Source organism: Neophocaena asiaeorientalis, unplaced genomic scaffold (genome assembly GCF_003031525.2).
Source record: "Neophocaena asiaeorientalis asiaeorientalis breed wild unplaced genomic scaffold, Neophocaena_asiaeorientalis_V1.1 scaffold81, whole genome shotgun sequence".
Classification (NCBI taxonomy): domain Eukaryota; kingdom Metazoa; phylum Chordata; class Mammalia; order Artiodactyla; family Phocoenidae; genus Neophocaena; species Neophocaena asiaeorientalis.
Genome location: NW_020171990.1, coordinates 614,842 through 633,495, shown reverse-complemented (window position 1 = coordinate 633,495; position 18,654 = coordinate 614,842). Strand labels below are relative to the sequence as shown.

General features: G+C 31.6%; 1 protein-coding gene across 2 annotated transcripts in view; it reads right to left on the bottom strand.

Moving 5' to 3' along the window:
* Positions 1-18,654, bottom strand: part of KLHL1 (kelch like family member 1) — a 364,563-nt gene that overhangs the window by 204,723 nt on the left and 141,186 nt on the right. Inside the window, exons 2-3 of one of the 2 annotated variants that reach the window (XM_024748105.1) lie at positions 14,980-15,162; positions 2,882-3,018 (exon numbers count right to left, since the gene is read on the bottom strand). In XM_024748105.1, coding sequence (XP_024603873.1) covers positions 2,882-3,018; positions 14,980-15,162 — 320 coding nt within the window. The remainder of the gene's footprint in view (positions 1-2,881; positions 3,019-14,979; positions 15,163-18,654) is intronic. The other variant, XM_024748114.1, reaches the window with a different exon arrangement.

Sequence of the window (18,654 nt, the reverse complement as noted above, 5' to 3'; positions counted from 1 at the left end):
CTTTAAAGAATGCTTTCTCTTTCTTCAAATCAAAGATTATTAAACTCTATAATCATTGAAGCTTACCTCTGTTAGCAAGTTATTCCAAGCTATTTTACCCATTCATTATTTTCTTTAATTTCTGAGATAAAAATTAGCTACATATGATTCTTTCAAACCTAAAAGACATTCCAGATCTCATGGAAAATTTTATCTGTTTAAATCATTTCAAGGTCTCTTACCCATCTCTATGGGTGCAGTACTTCTACAGCTAGTAGTTAACTGTCAATTCTTGACATAGTTAAGCCCCCTTAGTTTCTCCAAGGCCTCTCAAACTTCAGAATTCAAGAAAATATTCCCAATTGGATGACCCTTTAAGGAGCTCACTGTTCATTCATTCTTTCCCCTTTTCTGTGATGCATCTATTTTTAGCTTTCTACAAAGGAAAGCTTAGAGATCAGCTAGCAGGTGAGCTAAATAGACACATAGAGATACTTCCTATTTTTCCCTTGCTATACCATTGTTCACTTGATCTCTTCTATTGTTATAATTTCTTACATTGCATATAGCAAAAGACAAGGTACACATTTTATATTGTGGCTAGCCCCCCCATATTATGATGTAAATGATTTGCTCATCAAGCACATTTCTATAAACTAACAATTGGAAATTTATCAACTACCAGGGAGGAATGGTTATGGGAGCAAAGACCAGAGTGGCAGTGGTAACTTAACAGCAGCTTTGTATCTGGTCTGCCCTCTACAAAGCAGAGAAAAATCTGGGTCATTACATTCAACAGGGAGCTTTGAAACACCTTCCAACTTTTTGCTACACGATGATAAGTGTCTTTTGACCTAGTTTTGCACTTGAAAAATGCAAGGCTGCCAGGCCATGGAGGCTGTAAGTGTTGGATCTATGCTTTTATGTTGCTAGAAGGATTCCTAAAGTGTTAGCTTTGTGATTCTTCTCTTTCCAGGAAACAGTAATGTGGTTATGTTTTCTATCTCTTGCCTGGGAGGCCAATGATCTTTTATACTATTATTTCAGGTTGCATGCAAATTGAAATTGAACAAGGTGGTCTTAAAGTCCCCTCAGCTTTACTAAAATTTAGACAGTCTACTTCCTGACTATAGGCCTTTGATCTCCCTTTTCTTAGAGCATTTACTTTAGAAAACTTGTAATTATAAACCTTTCTCTACCTCTTTGAGATATAAATTATTTAAAAAATTAAAAAACAAACAAAAAACTGGCCTCTTGCCAGTTTTACAACCCAGGAATGTTTTCATCAAGGACCTGGAAGCCATCTCTTTGAAATGCCAGCCTCAAGGGAAATAGCACTCCTATCTCTCAGGGTTTTTTTTGGAGGGGGTGGTTGGGAGCATAATTTGAGTGGGCACTTTGCTTCAATTTGTAAAACTACCTTCTTTCAAAAAGATGGGACAAAGTTTACTTTTCCTTTAGGTAAAGCCAATCAGCAATGGCCTGTGTTCTCTCTTTTACCCCAGCACTTAAAAATCCCGCCCCCCCACCTTTGTTTCAGCATTATTAGGTAAAGACTGAGTTCTGGTCTCTCTCCTCTATTGCAACAGACTTGAAGAAAAACTTGCTTACCTGTTTAACTTTGTCCATGCAATATTTGCTTTGACAAACTATAATTTAAAAATTACTGAGGCTGGAAAATGTCTAAGTCTTTCCATTACATTGCTGCTTTGTGATTCAAGCATCTAGTACATGTACATTTTTCTTTCCAGAGGTTTCATTTACTAAGTGTAACATTAGTGTAGCAAACTCCTCTCTGTGAGAAGCTAAATCCTCCAAGAGGACAGATTCCCACTAGTTCCACAAATTTTGGTTCTAGTGGCTGATCTTCACAATGACATCTCTCATTTCCCCATAACCAGAAATGCTGCAAAAACACAGCTCCTTAAATTAGGGTCCTGCTACTTTGGTAATCAGGCTCTAGCTTCTCTTTCTTTCCTCATTTCAGGCAAAATGAACTATATACCACTTCTAAAAAATATTACTTCAATCCATACTATTTGCCTTTGCTTCTGTCACAAGAATTTAGTATAATATGTCCCCTTCTGTTATTAATCTGGAAAGTTATTAAAATGTTTTAAATGAATGTGAGCCATAATAATGCTCTGAATAGCAGGTTTTATTCCTTCTAACTTCCTCTTAACATTTCATATTCTATCATTTTTATCCCTTGTCTAACTGTTTTCTCCACTTGGACTGTGAGCTTCTGGAGGGCAGACATGGTTTATTCACTCGCTTATTCTCCAGAGATACAGCTAATACTTGCACATTGAGCAACATTCAACAAATGTTTGCTAAATTGGCAAAATTATTTGTGCTAATTTGTGCTAATATGGTGCAAAGACCAATAGAAAGAAGAGCATAGTAGATCAGGAGAAAAAGCTTCCAAAATAGCCATTTTCACAACTCTAGTTATCTTCATTTTCCTTTTTAACTAAGTTTGCCAAATCCATTTTGTGAAGAATTTAATATTGAAATAAACATATTGCAAGAAAAAAAGAATAGTTATTTGAACCCATCATTTCCTTAAAGAAAGAAAATTAAAATTTTCTTTCTTAATGCTCTAAGTTTGACCATAAACAAATTCATAGTTAATAATTAATAACCTCTCTTCTCCTCTCCCAAGCTCATTCCATTGACTATTATTATAAGCCAGTTTAAATTCTTTGTGGAAGAGTGTAGAGCATATGTATACATATGTACATTGATGATTTCAGTGACAAATGAAAAGATAGTCTGATTTTTCTCAACTAAAAGAAATGAAAGGTACATGCTCAACAGCTTTTTTTTAAGCTTTGAAACCTGTGTTCAAATTCTAACATTCACAAGAAATTAACATGAAGCTATAATTCTTTTACTGTACCTGTATATGCAAATTGAACAAGGTCCCAGAGAGCATTTGGGTCTATGCCTTCCATCTTGATCTCCTCTTGCTTGGCTTCGCAAACATCACTTGTAAACATGGCAGCAAAATAGTCGGAGACTGAGCTCAGAACAAGCCTGAAAGAGTCACAGGATCTAATTTAGGCCACGAATGTAAGTGTCAACAAGAATGCAGTGCAGAGGACTCTATCTATCTATCTATCTATCAATCAATCTATCATCTATCTATCTATCTATCTATCTATCTATCTATCTAACTGCCTATCTATCTATCATCCATTATGTGTATATGTATCCTCTATCCATCTATCTGTTTATCACCTTATGAATTGCACTTTTAAAATCTGATTTAGGAAATTCTGCTCCAACTTTTGGTCACAGAGCATTGTCTTACATTTTCTTCTATAATTTTTAATACATTTTTTTCTTTCACATCTAGATCTTTCATCCTTTTGGATAGGATTCCAATTTTATTTCTCTCTACATACTCATCCATATTTCATGAAACTACTAAAGAATTTGATTTGTCCCAGTGAATTAATAGAGCCAACTATATTGCAAATTTGAGTCCTCAATGTACAGTGATCTGTTGCTGACTTTTTTTTTTTTTGCTTCTTTGCCTATTCTTGTGCCAACACAGTACTTTTGTAATACTATGATTCTAAATAGTCTATAACCAATTAAACAAATCCTCCCTTTTTATTTTTTTCATTTAATTATTAGTGGAGTTTTATTCTTCATATGAAATTTAAAGTAAGCTCTTCAAATAAATTAAGTGGAATTTTAATTAAAAATACACTGAATTTCTGATTTAATTGAGGATAGTTGGTATATTTATTATATAAAGTCATCCAATACAAAAATATAAAATATCTCTCCACATATTCAGAATATCTTGTCTGCTTTTTATTCAAATTTTAACTTTTTTTTCTAAAATTGTCTTGTTTATTCTTTTTTGATTCTTACTCACTTTAGAATTTTGTTGGTATTATGTACAGTAACTTTTTAAAAAATTCTAAAAAATTCTTACTTGTTGATTTTTGTTGGTTTAGAATTCATTAGCTGGAACTTTCATGTATCCACCTTTCATCTAGCACATGTACTGAATTATCTTATTAGTCCTTTTGATTCAACTGCTTTGTCCTCTAGGTAGATTATTATATCATCTGCAAACAATCTCATTTTGACCAATTCCTGTTAATTCTCTATAACTCCTTTTCTTTTGCTTTTCTTTAAACTTCATCCAGGGCCTCAGTGTTATGTTAAATGGCAGCTGTGCCAGGGGAGAAAATTTGTGTTATTCTCTACCCTAAACGAGTCACATCTAGGGTCTCCTTTCAGCAGTATGCTTGCTGAAAGTATTGGTGTATAAGATTTACCAAGTCAGGAAGACCTCCTTAATTTTTGGCTTTGCTAAACAGATTAAAACATGTGGATGATAAAATTCATAAAATGCCTTTCTTCTGAATCAAAATTATCTTTAGGATTTTTCTATTTAAATCATAAGAGAAATGAACCTGCTATTTTCTTTTCTTGTATTTTCTTAGTTGTCTCTTTAATCAAGATTATACTAGTCTCATAAAATGAGCTGGCAGCTTAAACTCTTTATAATTTTGTATAACAACTTACAGAAGAAAGTAAATAGTTTTTCCTTAAAGATGTTCTAGAGCTTACTTGAAGAAAATCTTAGTTGGGCTATTTTGGGAAAAGGTGACATATCAATCCAATTTCAATTTTTGAATAAGCCAAAAGGCTTGTTTATATACTCTTTTTCTTCATCAATTTTTACACTTCACATTTCTCAAGAATTAGCCCATTTGATCCATGTTCTGAAATTTTTAAATGTTTATTATTAATAAAATTATGTTTAGGTTTAATTCTACTCATTTATATATTTTTTATCTGCTCCATTTATTCTTTTGGTTTTATTGTCTTTATTTCATCTCATTCATTTATATTTTAACTACCTCTTTTTCTTACATGTATGTTTGCATTTTTTAAGGTGGTTGCTCTTAAGTAGGGACCAGAATGTTTTCTATAAAGAGCCAGATATTAAGTATTCTAGGTATTAAGAGTCATACATATCCTCTCTATCACGTTTTCTTTTTAAGAAAATTCAGCCAATGGAAAATGTGAAAAGGAATTTTAGCTCATGGTCCCTACAAAACCTACCTGCATGCCAGATGTGGCCCCTGCACTGAAGCTTGCTAATTCTGTCTAGAGATTACAACATTAATTTTTAACTAGTAACAGTCTACCATCAAGTAAACTTATCCTACTTTGTGAACACTGTAAGAACCTTACAGCAGCATAATTTCTTTTACTCCTTCTTGCTCAGTCAAGAATCTTTTTAAAGAATATACATGTGAAAGTAAAAAATTATTTTATATATATCAAGTAAAAAGTTATTTTATATATACCTCTTTCTTCACCATTTATGAGGCTCTTTATTTATTTCTATAGAAGCAGGCATCAATCTAGTATCAATACCCTTCAAGAGGAAGAAACTTCTTTAGTATTTTTTGTAGTGCAGGTCTGATGGCAATAAACTCTCCCAGCTTTCATTTACCTGAAAATGTCTTTATTTAGCTACATTGATAATATAAAGTTAGTTTCACTTGATAGAGAATTTTAGATTAAGATAACTTTTTTCTTTTGGAACTAGAAAACTAATATTCTATTATGGTCAAGACTCCATTGTTTCTTATAGAAATCAGTTTTCATTCTTATAATTGTTTCCCTGATTTACTATGTCCTTTATCTCTAATTATTTTATTTTTTTCTCTTTATTTTAGGATTTTAGCAGTTAGACTATTATGCCTTAAGTTACATAAATGTGGTTACTTAGTATTTACTCTTCTTACCATTTTCTGAGCTTTCTGGAGAGGTGGATGGATTTTTTCATCAAATTAGAAAATTATCTGCAAATAATTCCTCATTTTTTCATCCAATTCACTCTCTAACTCTTTCTTGGACACTAAATACATATGTATTTCAATAATTGAGAGCACCTTACAGGTTGTAGAGTGAGTTCAATTTATACTCAATTTTTCTTTTACTCTGTGTTTTATTGCAGATGATTTCTAGTGAGTTGAATTTTTCCAAATCTCTCTTAATTTTCCCTTGCTTTATTTATTATATTCATCTTTTTCTATAGATATTTTAAATTATTTTTCATAGTTGCTTTAATGGCCTTGTTTCCAGGTTGATTTTCATTGACTGATTTTTCTCTTGACCATGGATTACACTCTCCTGCCTATCTCCCATGTATTGTAAATTTCAGTTGTGAAATGGACATTGTACCCACCCCTGCCCCCCAAAAAAGTAGAAGCTAAGAAGGGAGCATTACTCTAGTTTTTAGTTATTTTTATTTTTTATGCCACAGCTATTTGATAGCTTTAAAAAAGTGTAAGTATTTCAATTTTCTATGATTTATTGTTGTTTCAATGACAGTGAAGATTTTTATATACTTTAAAATCCTAGGTGGAAATATGCTTTAAAATGAATGAGTGAAATACTTGACAATATGTTCTTATTCTAAATACATAGAGAATTGTAAAAAAAAAAAAAACTGAACTGTAGTTAAGAGGTGTGTTTTAAACAGTTGTTTGAATTAATCCTGAAACTTCTTTCTACTTAAAGTGGATTCAAATTAGAAGTATCAGTATAAGTTTATGATTCATATTTTTAAAAATAGAAATACTTGTGTTTTTTGTGCATATGCATATGTATGTATATGTGTATGTATATTTAAGGTTCCTTGGAAAAAGAACAAACCACAGATCTGGAACTGAGGAAGTATAAGATGAGCCTAGACCATCTTCTGTTCCAGAATTTAAGGAAATGTTCAAATAACAGAGACACATTAAAAGAAATAATGCGATGCTTACATCTGTAAGCTAAACAACTTAATAGTAAACTTTGGATGCACTTTTCTTTCTAAGAAAAATGTAAGGCAAAGAAGAGGAGGAAAGGTCAATACAAGGCATGGTTTTCATAATTTTCAAGTCAATATTTTTATATTTTATTTTGCAATTTTATCTGCTATATATTTTATTTCTACATAAGTAGAGGGCATGCTCAATGTTAACTTCAGCCAAGAGAGACAATCCTTTTTTAACTGAAAAAAAAAAAAAACCCTCAGTATATACTTCATGAATTTAAGAATGGGATTCATGATTTTAACTATTAATGCCTAGGGTGATAACATGTTAGAAATATTCAAAATTACTTGTTTGCTACACATTTAAATGGACAATTAGTACCTAAACATGTTAACTCTTTATATTCTCAAAGTTTGACAAAATAATTGATACAGGTATCTTTAATTTATCTTTGACGAGATAAATCAGTGTCAAATCAGTTTTATCAAAAGAACTGAATATAACATTGTATGATATGAAAGTAAACTATCATAAACCAGATATATATATGTATATATATATACACATGTATCTTTTTTAGAGCATAAGAAATAATATATTGACATAAAGTTAACCAGTTTAATTTTAATCATATAAGGGCTTTATTTAGAACCAGGTTACATCATGTAGAGGAAAGTATTATGAGACCTATAGAATTCAATCTTAAATAATTACATTAAATCTTCTCCATCGGCTATAAAATACAAAATACTGCTAACTCAATAAGAGAAGTACAGAAGAGTTTATACTGCTTTTAGATTTAGTGACACAACATTTGAATTAGATGTTAAAAGAGGGATGCAATGCATAACAGAAAGTAATATCTTTATAGGTACCTATATATAACTTCTATTAATGCAAGAGAAGCAGGAGTGAAAACTGCATAAATAAGTGAATGCGTGCAACCTCTCTGGAAAAATCTCTTATTAAGGTCACTACAAATTTATTTCCTTTCAAAGTTATTAAACTTTTCTAAGTCCTACTCCAGTTTGTTGTGGAGTTTGACCCTGTGGGCTTCCCACACCTTTTTTTTTTTTTTTTTTTTTTTTAGCGGTGTGTGGGCTTCTCACTGCTGTGCCTCTCCCGTTGTGGAGCACAGGCTCCGGACACGCAGGCTCAGCTGCCATGGCTCACGGGCCCAGCTGCTCCGTGGCACGTGGGATCCTCCCGGACCAGCACGAACCCATGTCCTCTGCATTGGCAGGCGGACCGTCAACCACTGCACCACCAGGGAAGCCCCCCACACCTTCTTTAAATCCCATTTTAGTTAAGGCAGTGCAGACTTTCTTATACCCAGGCTCTCCTCGGATTCTTTGACTCTCACAATCTTACTTATTGACCCTTTCATTGCCTCCAGGTTTTTTTCTCAGCCTCTAAATTTTTGCCTTAACACTCACTATCAGAATCGTCTTTGAGCATGGTCTTAATTATAATTTTATGGTGGTTTTAATCTAACATCTTATCTCAAATGCTTATAGAAACTGCTGACCAGATAGCTCAGGAGCATACCAGTATACCCTCAACTAAACTCAAAGTCTTCCCTGTGAGGTCTCTTTTATTTTTACTTCCCGATTCTAATTGATGCATCACCAACATATTGAATTTTCACAGGAGATATTGTCATCACTTATGTCTTCTGCTTTGTTGCCTATATCAAATATGACAAAAAATCCATCTTTCCTTTTCTATTGGACTTTGTGGTTCTGGTGGCCAGACCCCTTTTATGAGGCACACCAATGGCCCCAGCACCAGTGATGTTGGCACCTAACTGCTCCCTGTTGCCCCTTCTCTGTAGAATTGCACTTGCTCCAACAAGAGCTCACTTCATGTGCTTCCTGATCCTCTTATCTCAACCCCCAGCTTCCACAACCTCCCCCTACTCTCAACCTGTGGGTGGGCCCAATGACGATGACTAATAGAACCAAGGTATAAAATACTGTCCCTTTTCCTCAGGGTATGACTAACTCTGAAACAAGTCTTGCTCCAGAGCATCTCAGGAGTTCAAGATAAAACAAGGCTGCTGCTGAGACCACATCTTTGATTTGCTCCTTCCTCTGCCCTATCCTGCTCTTCTTCAGAAAACACTCTTTAAATAAATCCTGCATACCTGAACTCTGGTCTCCAGCTCTATGTCCAGGGATCCTGATTTATGTCACTGTTCAAAATATTTCTCAGTTCATCTCTTTTTCTATGTTTATATAGTTCTCATTTCATGCCTGGGTTAACTATAACAGCTTCTTAGATCATTAACTAGTTTTTGCTGTGCCCAAATTTTGTACATTTTAAAGCTGTACCATTTTCCAGAGCTGTCTTTGTAAATTATGACAAGCAGTCTATCATAGTTGTTAATGCATTACTTCTGTAGCCAGACTGCCTGGGTTTGAATTTATTTCCACCACTTATTAAATGTATAATTTAGGTGAATGCCTTAATTTCTCCATATTGTATTCTATAAGAAAAAAGTGGGGAAAACAATTTTATTCCTTTTCAGGACAAAATGGATCAATATACACAAAACACTTCAAACATGGCTTGGCACATAGTCAACATAGTGAGTGTTAACTAGTATTATTACTATTATTATTATTTTTATTATTACTATTGAATTGATTATGTTACTCCTCTCTCCAAGAACCTACATGAACTTTTAATTGTACACATCATTTCAAATACAAACTTCTCTACGGGATTTCAACCACTATCTATCATAACCACTTTTGTCCTACTTTTATGGCTTAATTTCCTAGTATTTTCAATACAAATTGCTCTACTTTCACTAAGCTGGTACCTTATAATTTCCACAGCCAAAAATTCTTTATTTCTCTCTTTCCCATACAATTCTTACTATCTAAAATAGTATACTTGTTCTTTTTCACTAGGTTGAACTCAAACACAATTTCTCTAAAAATATTTTCAAAATACTCTGTCATATATTATTTGTTTCCTTGTTTGATTATCTCTTGCACTTGGAATGAAACTATAAATTTCAGTTATAGTTACTTACAAGTATAATAATTTCCATAATTGTCCTATGGGTTCTTTTTTCCTCCTCAAGATAATTGGAAGCTTCATGAGGAAAATTATCATGCTTTATAATCCTCTTGCATCACCAATAGAGCATAGACCAATGCTACAATATGCTTTATAAGCATTTATTTTAATTAATGCAAGGAAAGATGCTTCATGACTGCTGAATATTCATAGTGGGTATAAAGAGGATATTAAAATGATGTCAAATTGATGGGGAAAAAAGCAAAGCAAAATATTTCAGATTCTCTTTTCTCCTCCCCAGCCCAGTTTTATTGAGATATTATTAACACATAACATGTGAATTTGATACACATATATAGTGAAATGATTACAGCAATATTTTTATGATTGTTATATCCTATTGATGGATTGATTGTTTTATATTATATAATGACCATGTTTGTCTCTTGTTACCATTTTTGACTTAAAGTTTACTTTTTCTCAGATAACTATAGTTACCCCTGCTCTCTTTTTGTTTCCATTCGCTTGGAATAACTTTTTCCATCCCTCCACTTTGATATGATGTGTGTCCTTAAAGCCAAAGTGAGTCTCCTGTAGGCAGAATATAGTTGGGTCTTATTTTTTAAGCTGTTCAGCCATCGCTATGTCTTTTGATTGAAGAATTTATTCTAATTACATTTAGAGTAGTTATCGATAGGTAAGGACTTGTGATGTCATCTTATTGTTTTCTGGCTGTTTTGCAGGTCCCTTGTTCCTTTCTTCCAGTTTTGCTACCTTTCTTTGGGAGCAGATAATTTTCTATAGTGTTATGCTTTGATTTCCCTCTTTTTTCCTTTTGTGGTTACCATGAGACTTACATAAAACATCTTATAAAAATAAGTCTATTTTATGCTGATAACAATTTCAATTGCATACAAAAACTTTGACCTTTTACTTCCACTCCTCCCAGTATTTTGTTTTGATGTCACAATTTACCTATTGCTATACTGTGTATCCATTAACAAATTACTATAGTTATTGTTATTTTTAACACTTTTGTCCTCTAACCTCTGTACTAAAGTGATTAACACACCACCACATTACAGTATTAGATTATTCTTGTGGCTGGCTTGGCACTAGGGTAAGCCTGGAGCAGAGACCACCAGAGTCAGCCTGTAAACTGGGAACTTGAGGGCCAGTCTGAGGGTTTGTTCTGACAAAGCAAGTCTGGTGCTGAGAAAGCAAAGAGTCTGGATCCATGGGAACCAACCAAGACTTTGGGTCCACAGGGGCAGGTGTGGAACTGGGGTGAACTGAGAAAGTGGAGATATGGGGCCTGGCCTGACACTAGAATGGATCAAAGGCTGGGTCTCTAGTAGTTGGCTTGGTTGGGCCCAGCCAGAAGCCTAGGTTCAAGGAACCCCCTTGTAATCTGGGGTGAGGGGCAGATTGGCATCCTGTGTCCATAGGAGCCCTTCTGGAGCCTGGTGCCATGGGTGATGCCTGGAGCTGTGGGAGTTGCCTGGAGTTACTGAAACCAACAGGCACTGGGACATGTTTTTTTTTTTTTTTTTCCTGAAACTTGTACAGTTATAAACTATGAAGCTGATTGAGAGATTTAGGTGGATGTTGGATTTAATATAATGGAAAAATGAATTATTCCTCTCCCATCAAAGAATATCTATAAATAAACTTTCCACCAGTAGAGAGAAACACTACTACTTGCCTACTCCTGAGTATTAACATCTAAGTTACTTCTAAAGTAATTTCTTTTTACTCTATTAAATATGTTTCTAAATACATCAATTCCCACTTTTAGACTCACCTATTTCCTTGATACTTGTGCTCAGTAAAGAACATTAAAATAATAAATGTATTTCGAAATAATTAAATTCATTGTCAAACATGCACAAAAATGAAAACGGAATATGATGCCTCCTGAAATGCCCAGTATTTTGATCTAAAGAGACAATCTGTTTTGTCCCCATCACATATCATTTTAATTTTCATTAAGTATTTATTTGATCATGAAATGTTCATAATAAGAAGTTCAAAGACTTTATATGTTTATACATTAAAAATAATTCCAACACCTCTTTTATCCTGCCCAGCAACCCTGCTCCCAGGAAAAAAAAAAAACTTTATTGACTGTAGGTTGTATATGCTTCTACACTGTTTCTATGCACATAAAATTATAAGTAACATTATTTCCAACTCAGAGGATGTTAGCTATTTGAGATTTTCTCTTTTATTTCTATCCACTGCACTTACTCTTAATAATGGCTAAAGGGAGAAAAAACTTTCAATAGCTTAACCATGTTTCATTATATATCTGTGCATTATGAGAGAGTAAGCCATGAAAACTCCTTAATTTTTTACTATTGAAGATTTGACTGTCCAAATTATTAATATTGATCTTGCCAGTCTAATTTTCAGCATCTGACATCCTTTATTACAGGCAGCCTACCTATCAAAATTCCTGTATTTAGTATTCATGGTTTTATATTCAAGTGTTTTGGTTCACTTATTGTTAATCAGTTATTCTGGGCCATTTATGAGAAGTCTATATTTATTTTCGAATTTCTCTGAGAAACTGAAACATAGATAAAATCAAAAGTTTCATTATTTTTCATGGTGAAAATGTATTAATGTGTCATCTTAAGTATTGTTAGCCTTTCAGAATTAACCTACTTAAAAATATGCCTAATAATAACTTAAGGTACTTATACAGAAATGGCATTTCATAAATAAATTGATAGTTGTGACCTACATCAGGTTAAAAATATATATACAATATAGCCATCACATAAACTAAAGGCTTTATGGAGAGCCCTTTAATGGTCATAATCTGTTAAATTAAATAGGAATTGATTTGAGAGTTTCAAATGACAAGATAATTAATATGAAAATAAATATACATGATCTTTATGAATGACTGTTTATGACATTAGCTTGCAATGTATTTACTGGAAGAGCAGGAGATCTTAATGCAAATTATTTCTTTTTTCATTATTTGGACTTATTTTAACAGTCCTATATTTTTCACTGCTAATGAGTGCAACATCATATATATTTTGCCCAAGGACGATACTCAACTGTGTTAATCAAAATGTAACAGCATGACTTAAAAATCCATTCGTTACTATTACTAAGATGATTATTTGTTTAAAACAAAGATCTAATTTTGCATTAATTACAGTTATTTCATTTTGCAAAAGTATAAATAAGGAAGTGCAACATACTTCCAATTATTGAAAACAGTGCTTGCTTTTTTCAGGTGTCCCATAAATATTTTCTCACATATTTGTTAAAATATGTTTAACTTAGAAACAAAAGTATGTAATTTATTTGTTAAAAAGATAGTACTTAAGTTTTAAACCATGGGGTAAGAAAATATGAATCCTTATTTAAATAAATTTAGTGGAGAGTACAATTTTTCTTATATTAAGAAAAACATGATTAATATTTAATTGATGATATTTAATTTAATATCTGCTAAATATACAAAATATTTAAGTGTTTAGAATAATATGTATATAAATAATACATTGCTCAGGTATATTAGAGTAATCTAAACCAAGAAACAAATTTATGTCTTAGTCATATGGGTTATTGCAAAATAAATACATAATTAAATACATTATTTACAAAATAATATTAACAATCTAGATAAGAGTAATAAACAATGTAGAATATAATTAATATGGGGGAATTCAAATGAGAAATACTAAGTTATTACCAATAAAGCCAATAAAATAAGATTATACAAATTATATAAAGTTTTGTTCTTTAAAAAAAAAATTAATGAGCATTTGATGTGTTAACATACTTTTGAGTCCCTCTATCTTCTTAAACAAATATATAATTATATATAAGTTAAATAAAATATAATTATTTAACTAATGTGCAATTTAAATGAAATAAACTTAGCTACATTCTCAAATTAAAATATCTCTTACTATAGAATTTTTATCTAGATGCTATTTTGATGATAGCTCAGAATAATTTGCATATTTGCCATATATATTACAATATTGAATGTCTCCATAATAATGACAATGTAACTGCTCTCTTGCTAATGATAATGCAATTTCACAGAAGTGCTTGAAAAATAAGTGCAAATACTATATCATTAGAATTTTTGCCATAGTTAGCTGACAGATTGAACCCCATATGACCTACATGAGTTAGTTAATGTCAAATGTTCTTTCCTATGCATTTCTAGTGTATTGCTTCAAAGTTAATGTCCACATTTTAACATTGCTATCGTAATAAAAATATAGCCTTATTTTTCTGGAATCCTTATTTTCTAGAATCCACATTTAGGTCCATATATATTATCTAGATGATATAATTTAATTTAAAAAATATAGGGGAAATGGGTACATTGAAAACATTTGTTATACAATTAATTAAATGGCATACAACAAGGTAGTCTAAAGTAATTTGCCCATATGTTCAACTATTTAAAATAATAAGTATCAAAAAATTAAATTAAAAATTTTTTACCTAAAATTTCAAAAATTAAATAGAAAAGCTGAATAAAAAATCAACATCAAGCTTAATGAAGTTTCAGAAGTAAACTGATATCATATCAATATGATACAAAATAATCAGATGTCTAGTTCATGTATCTTAGAATTATCAATCATAAATACATAAGGGATGTTTGAAAGTGTATTAACCTTTAAATATATTGGGCCTTATGAATAATATTAGTATGTCACAAATTAAAGAATTTTTAATCAATGTAAAATAAAGATGTCACTATGAAATGGGCTGACTTTCCTATTTGAAATAAATAATGTATACCCAAGATTACCTGCCTTCCTTTCAATTTCGACAGAAAAGCATATCTCATTTCAGACTTTAGGTACATCCTCCTAAGTTAAAATTGATTTCCAATTAGTATGATTGTGAATCAATAAAATGAAGTATTTTTCAACCCTTATTAGAAGTTTTATTTTTGAATTATTTGTATTTGCTTTACTTCTTAAAAAGATGACTTAAAATGGCATTATAACTCTCCACAAAAGGAAATAAACAGAGTAAAAGAAAAATACCCAAGCTTTCTTAGAAATGTGGATTCTTAATTTTCTAGTTGCAGAATATTTTGCAATCTACATAACAGGCAATCATTCTAAACATATGAATGCATATTTCCAAAAAAGACAGATTACTATACCTATGTGCAGGTATCTTTCGGTTCCCAACAATCAGGATAACATCACAGAGTTGCTGTTGTTTCAAGTAACTTTCCATTTTTCTGAAGGTTTGCTCAGCATGATGCACAGCCTGATAGAATTCTTCAGAGCTACTGGAGTCCACATCACTTTGAGGTGTCAGAGAATGGCTAGTTGCTGAGAGCCTGAAAACCATACACAAAAAGAAGAGGTTTAGAAAGTGCCACCAACTGTCCAGAACTACATACAGAATTTTAGAATTTTATAGGAAAAATCAATGCATCTCTCCTTATGTTCATCATTATTAATATATCAGAAAAATGAATTCAGTGTTAAATGATTTGTTCTAAGAAGCAGTAAATGAATTGTAATTTTTTTCTCATCCTAAAGAGAGTTAAAAGTTAGGTTATTTGTATTTATTAAGACAGTAATTTAGTAAACTTGAAAAAAATCACAGAAATGGTAAATTACAAACATGCCTATTCTAAAATTTATTACTAATAAAATGTTAATTTAATCAATTTGACATTGAGGTAGACCATCTAATTATACTATTCTAAATTACTATTCTCGTGAGGTTGTAGTAAATGTTGCCTTACAGAAGTAGGCAATTTTCATTGTGAGGAATTATAAAACATGGTTTGTAAAAAAGATTGACAAAAATTTTAAAGTAAGTTGTTTCATATTCTGTATCCAACTGATTAAACAAAAACATACAGAATGTATTAGCTCAGTATTAATATATACTTAATCATATATATATATATATATATATATATATATATATATATATATGTATATATATGTAAAAAACTTTAGGATTTCACAATGTCCATGATACTTAAGTTTGGCTACTACATATATTAATATCATAGACTGTTTCACAATGAAGACTTTAATATACCATATTTCATATCAAGGAGAAGACTCTCAATATACTTAGATGCATGATAGGCTCAGCAGACCCAATCAAGTGCTCTGATAATAAATCCTTAAAACAACTTACAAATGAAAATGTATTAAGTACATAACAGTAATAATTAAGTAAATGACTTATTTCAAGATAAGTAGTAACATGGAGAATTTTGCTTCCAATTACAATGCAATAACATACTGCTGAATAAACCCCTCACCAAGGACACCAGAAAAAATTACATATAATATCAAAATAACTATTGGAATATACTTATAGCTACTAAGGACCTGAAATTAATCATATATATATATATATATATATATATATATATACATATGTATATATATGTAAAAAACTTTAGGATTTCACAATGTCCATGATACTTAAGTTTGGCTACTACATATATTAATATCATAGACTGTTTCACAATGAAGACTTTAATATACCATATTTCATATCAAGGAGAAGACTCTCAATATACTTAGATGCATGATAGGCTCAGCAGACCCAATCAAGTGCTCTGATAATAAATCCTTAAAACAACTTACAAATGAAAATGTATTAAGTACATAACAGTAATAATTAAGTAAATGACTTATTTCAAGATAAGTAGTAACATGGAGAATTTTGCTTCCAATTACAATGCAATAACATACTGCTGAATAAACCCCTCACCAAGGACACCAGAAAAAATTACATATAATATCAAAATAACTATTGGAATATACTTATAGCTACTAAGGACCTGAAAGAACAAGATCCCAGAAATAAGCTAAACTCATGGAAGTCAGCTCAAAATTCTACACAGCTTTTTCTTTCCTCCTCAAGGTTTCTACCAACTGTAAGCAGCATAGTCTGAGAAGCTCAGAAGCTAATAATGTGGCAACTAAGATGAACTTCTGGTGGTACCATGGGGCTTGGGGGAGGAATGGATATTGGAATTATAGGCCTCAAATATAGTCAGAACTTGAGGGCAAATGAGGGGACATAAAGAAGGAAAGTTCAAGTAAGGCCGCTATTTTGTGCCACTTTTCCCCTAGTGGTATTTGCTTATTCCTAAACGTGTTAGACAAGCAGAAAATAGTTTAGGTGGGGTTGAGAAGTTAAACAGAGTTTGAAAGATAAAAATTTGAATTTAAGGACCAGCAAAGACAGGGGACTGTGGTATAAAAATGGGCTTTCAACTGAACTCCCTGAAGAACTATATCCTAGAGATCAGGGAAAGTGGAAATAGACAAGATAATACAAAGGGTGAAACCTAGATTTAAATCAATGAGATCTCTAATTGCATTAAAGTGATCTAATGTAAATGCCAGCAGTCAAAATAAACCCTCTTTAGAAAGAGTTAACCTCATCCAGACTCTATTATTTCATTCATATATATATATATATATATATATATATATAAATACTTGACATTAAAGAAAAAAATAGCATGCCTATAAAGAAAGAAGACGTAGGGAGAAAAGCAGATATTAGAAACATGCTCCCAGGTGCTTCAGATATCTTTAAATGGATGGATCCACATTTGGTTATTCAGTAGATGTAAAAATAATTGTCATTAATATGTTTTAATATATATGACAAGCTGGAGGATTTCACAGAATATTAGGCTCTATAAAGATAAAATGGAAATAAATAAGGAAATTGAATTAATGATTTTGGTAAATGCACTGAGCTGGTAGATTGAATGCAAATGAAGAACATAGTGATTTGAAAAATAAGTAGAAAACATTTAAACTAAAATATTGAGATAAAAAGATAAAAAACAATAGTTTGGAAAACAAATGAAACATGGTAAGAAATTATAAGATTCATGCAATTGTAGTCTAAAAAGCAGGGGAGAGACATGATGGGGCAAAGGTCATCTGAAGAAATAATGGCCAAGAGTTTTTGAAAATGTGTTAAAGACATCAAGACACAGATTCAAGATTCACTATACACCCCATGATAAAACAAAAAAAAACTACACACCACAGTAAAGTCAATGAAAAACTAAAAAGAAAATAAAAAGACTTCCACCAGAGAACAGAAAAAGTGATCATTCTCCCAATTCTTTTAATGAGTCAAATATAACATTGATACAAAACCTAAAAAGGATGTTACAAGGAAAGAAAATTAATGGCCATTGTCTCTCCTAAATATATTTATAAAAATCATAGGCAAAATATTAGTAACCAAATACCTTATTAAGAATTTTGTAGCTTGGGAAATTTTATTGGGAAAAAAAGTTAGTATACTTTATTTTCAAGTCACTCAAGTTATGATGGGTGCAGTATTAGAGCAAATAGTGAAAAATAGAATATCTTTCACTTTCAGTTTTAGAGCTTGGTGAGACCATAGACATCAGATGAAACAGGGCATAGAATTTGACAGGATTTATTCAAAGTCAAAAAGCTAATTGCTGTCAAAATAGCCTTCTTTTACATAATCTAGGTACATTAACAAATCCTGATTATGACATAGACATGGTCTTTTTCTGAAGAATTTGAAAATAATTTGAGAATAAGTCTTAAAAGAACAGAGAGCTGGAAATTAGCCTCAAAAATAATTCTTTTTAGAGTTCATGCTCATGCCTAGATTTTGTTCCTAAAATTTCTCATGTTTTGTTTCTCCATATTATATATGAAAGCGATTCACTTCTCTTGAAAGTTAGTTAATCTGCCAGAGTAATAGTTATGTTGGTTTGTCTCTATTTTCTCCTTATAAAGTCACTGTCACAGTGCTTACATGTTTCCTTATAAATCATTTCCTGATCTCA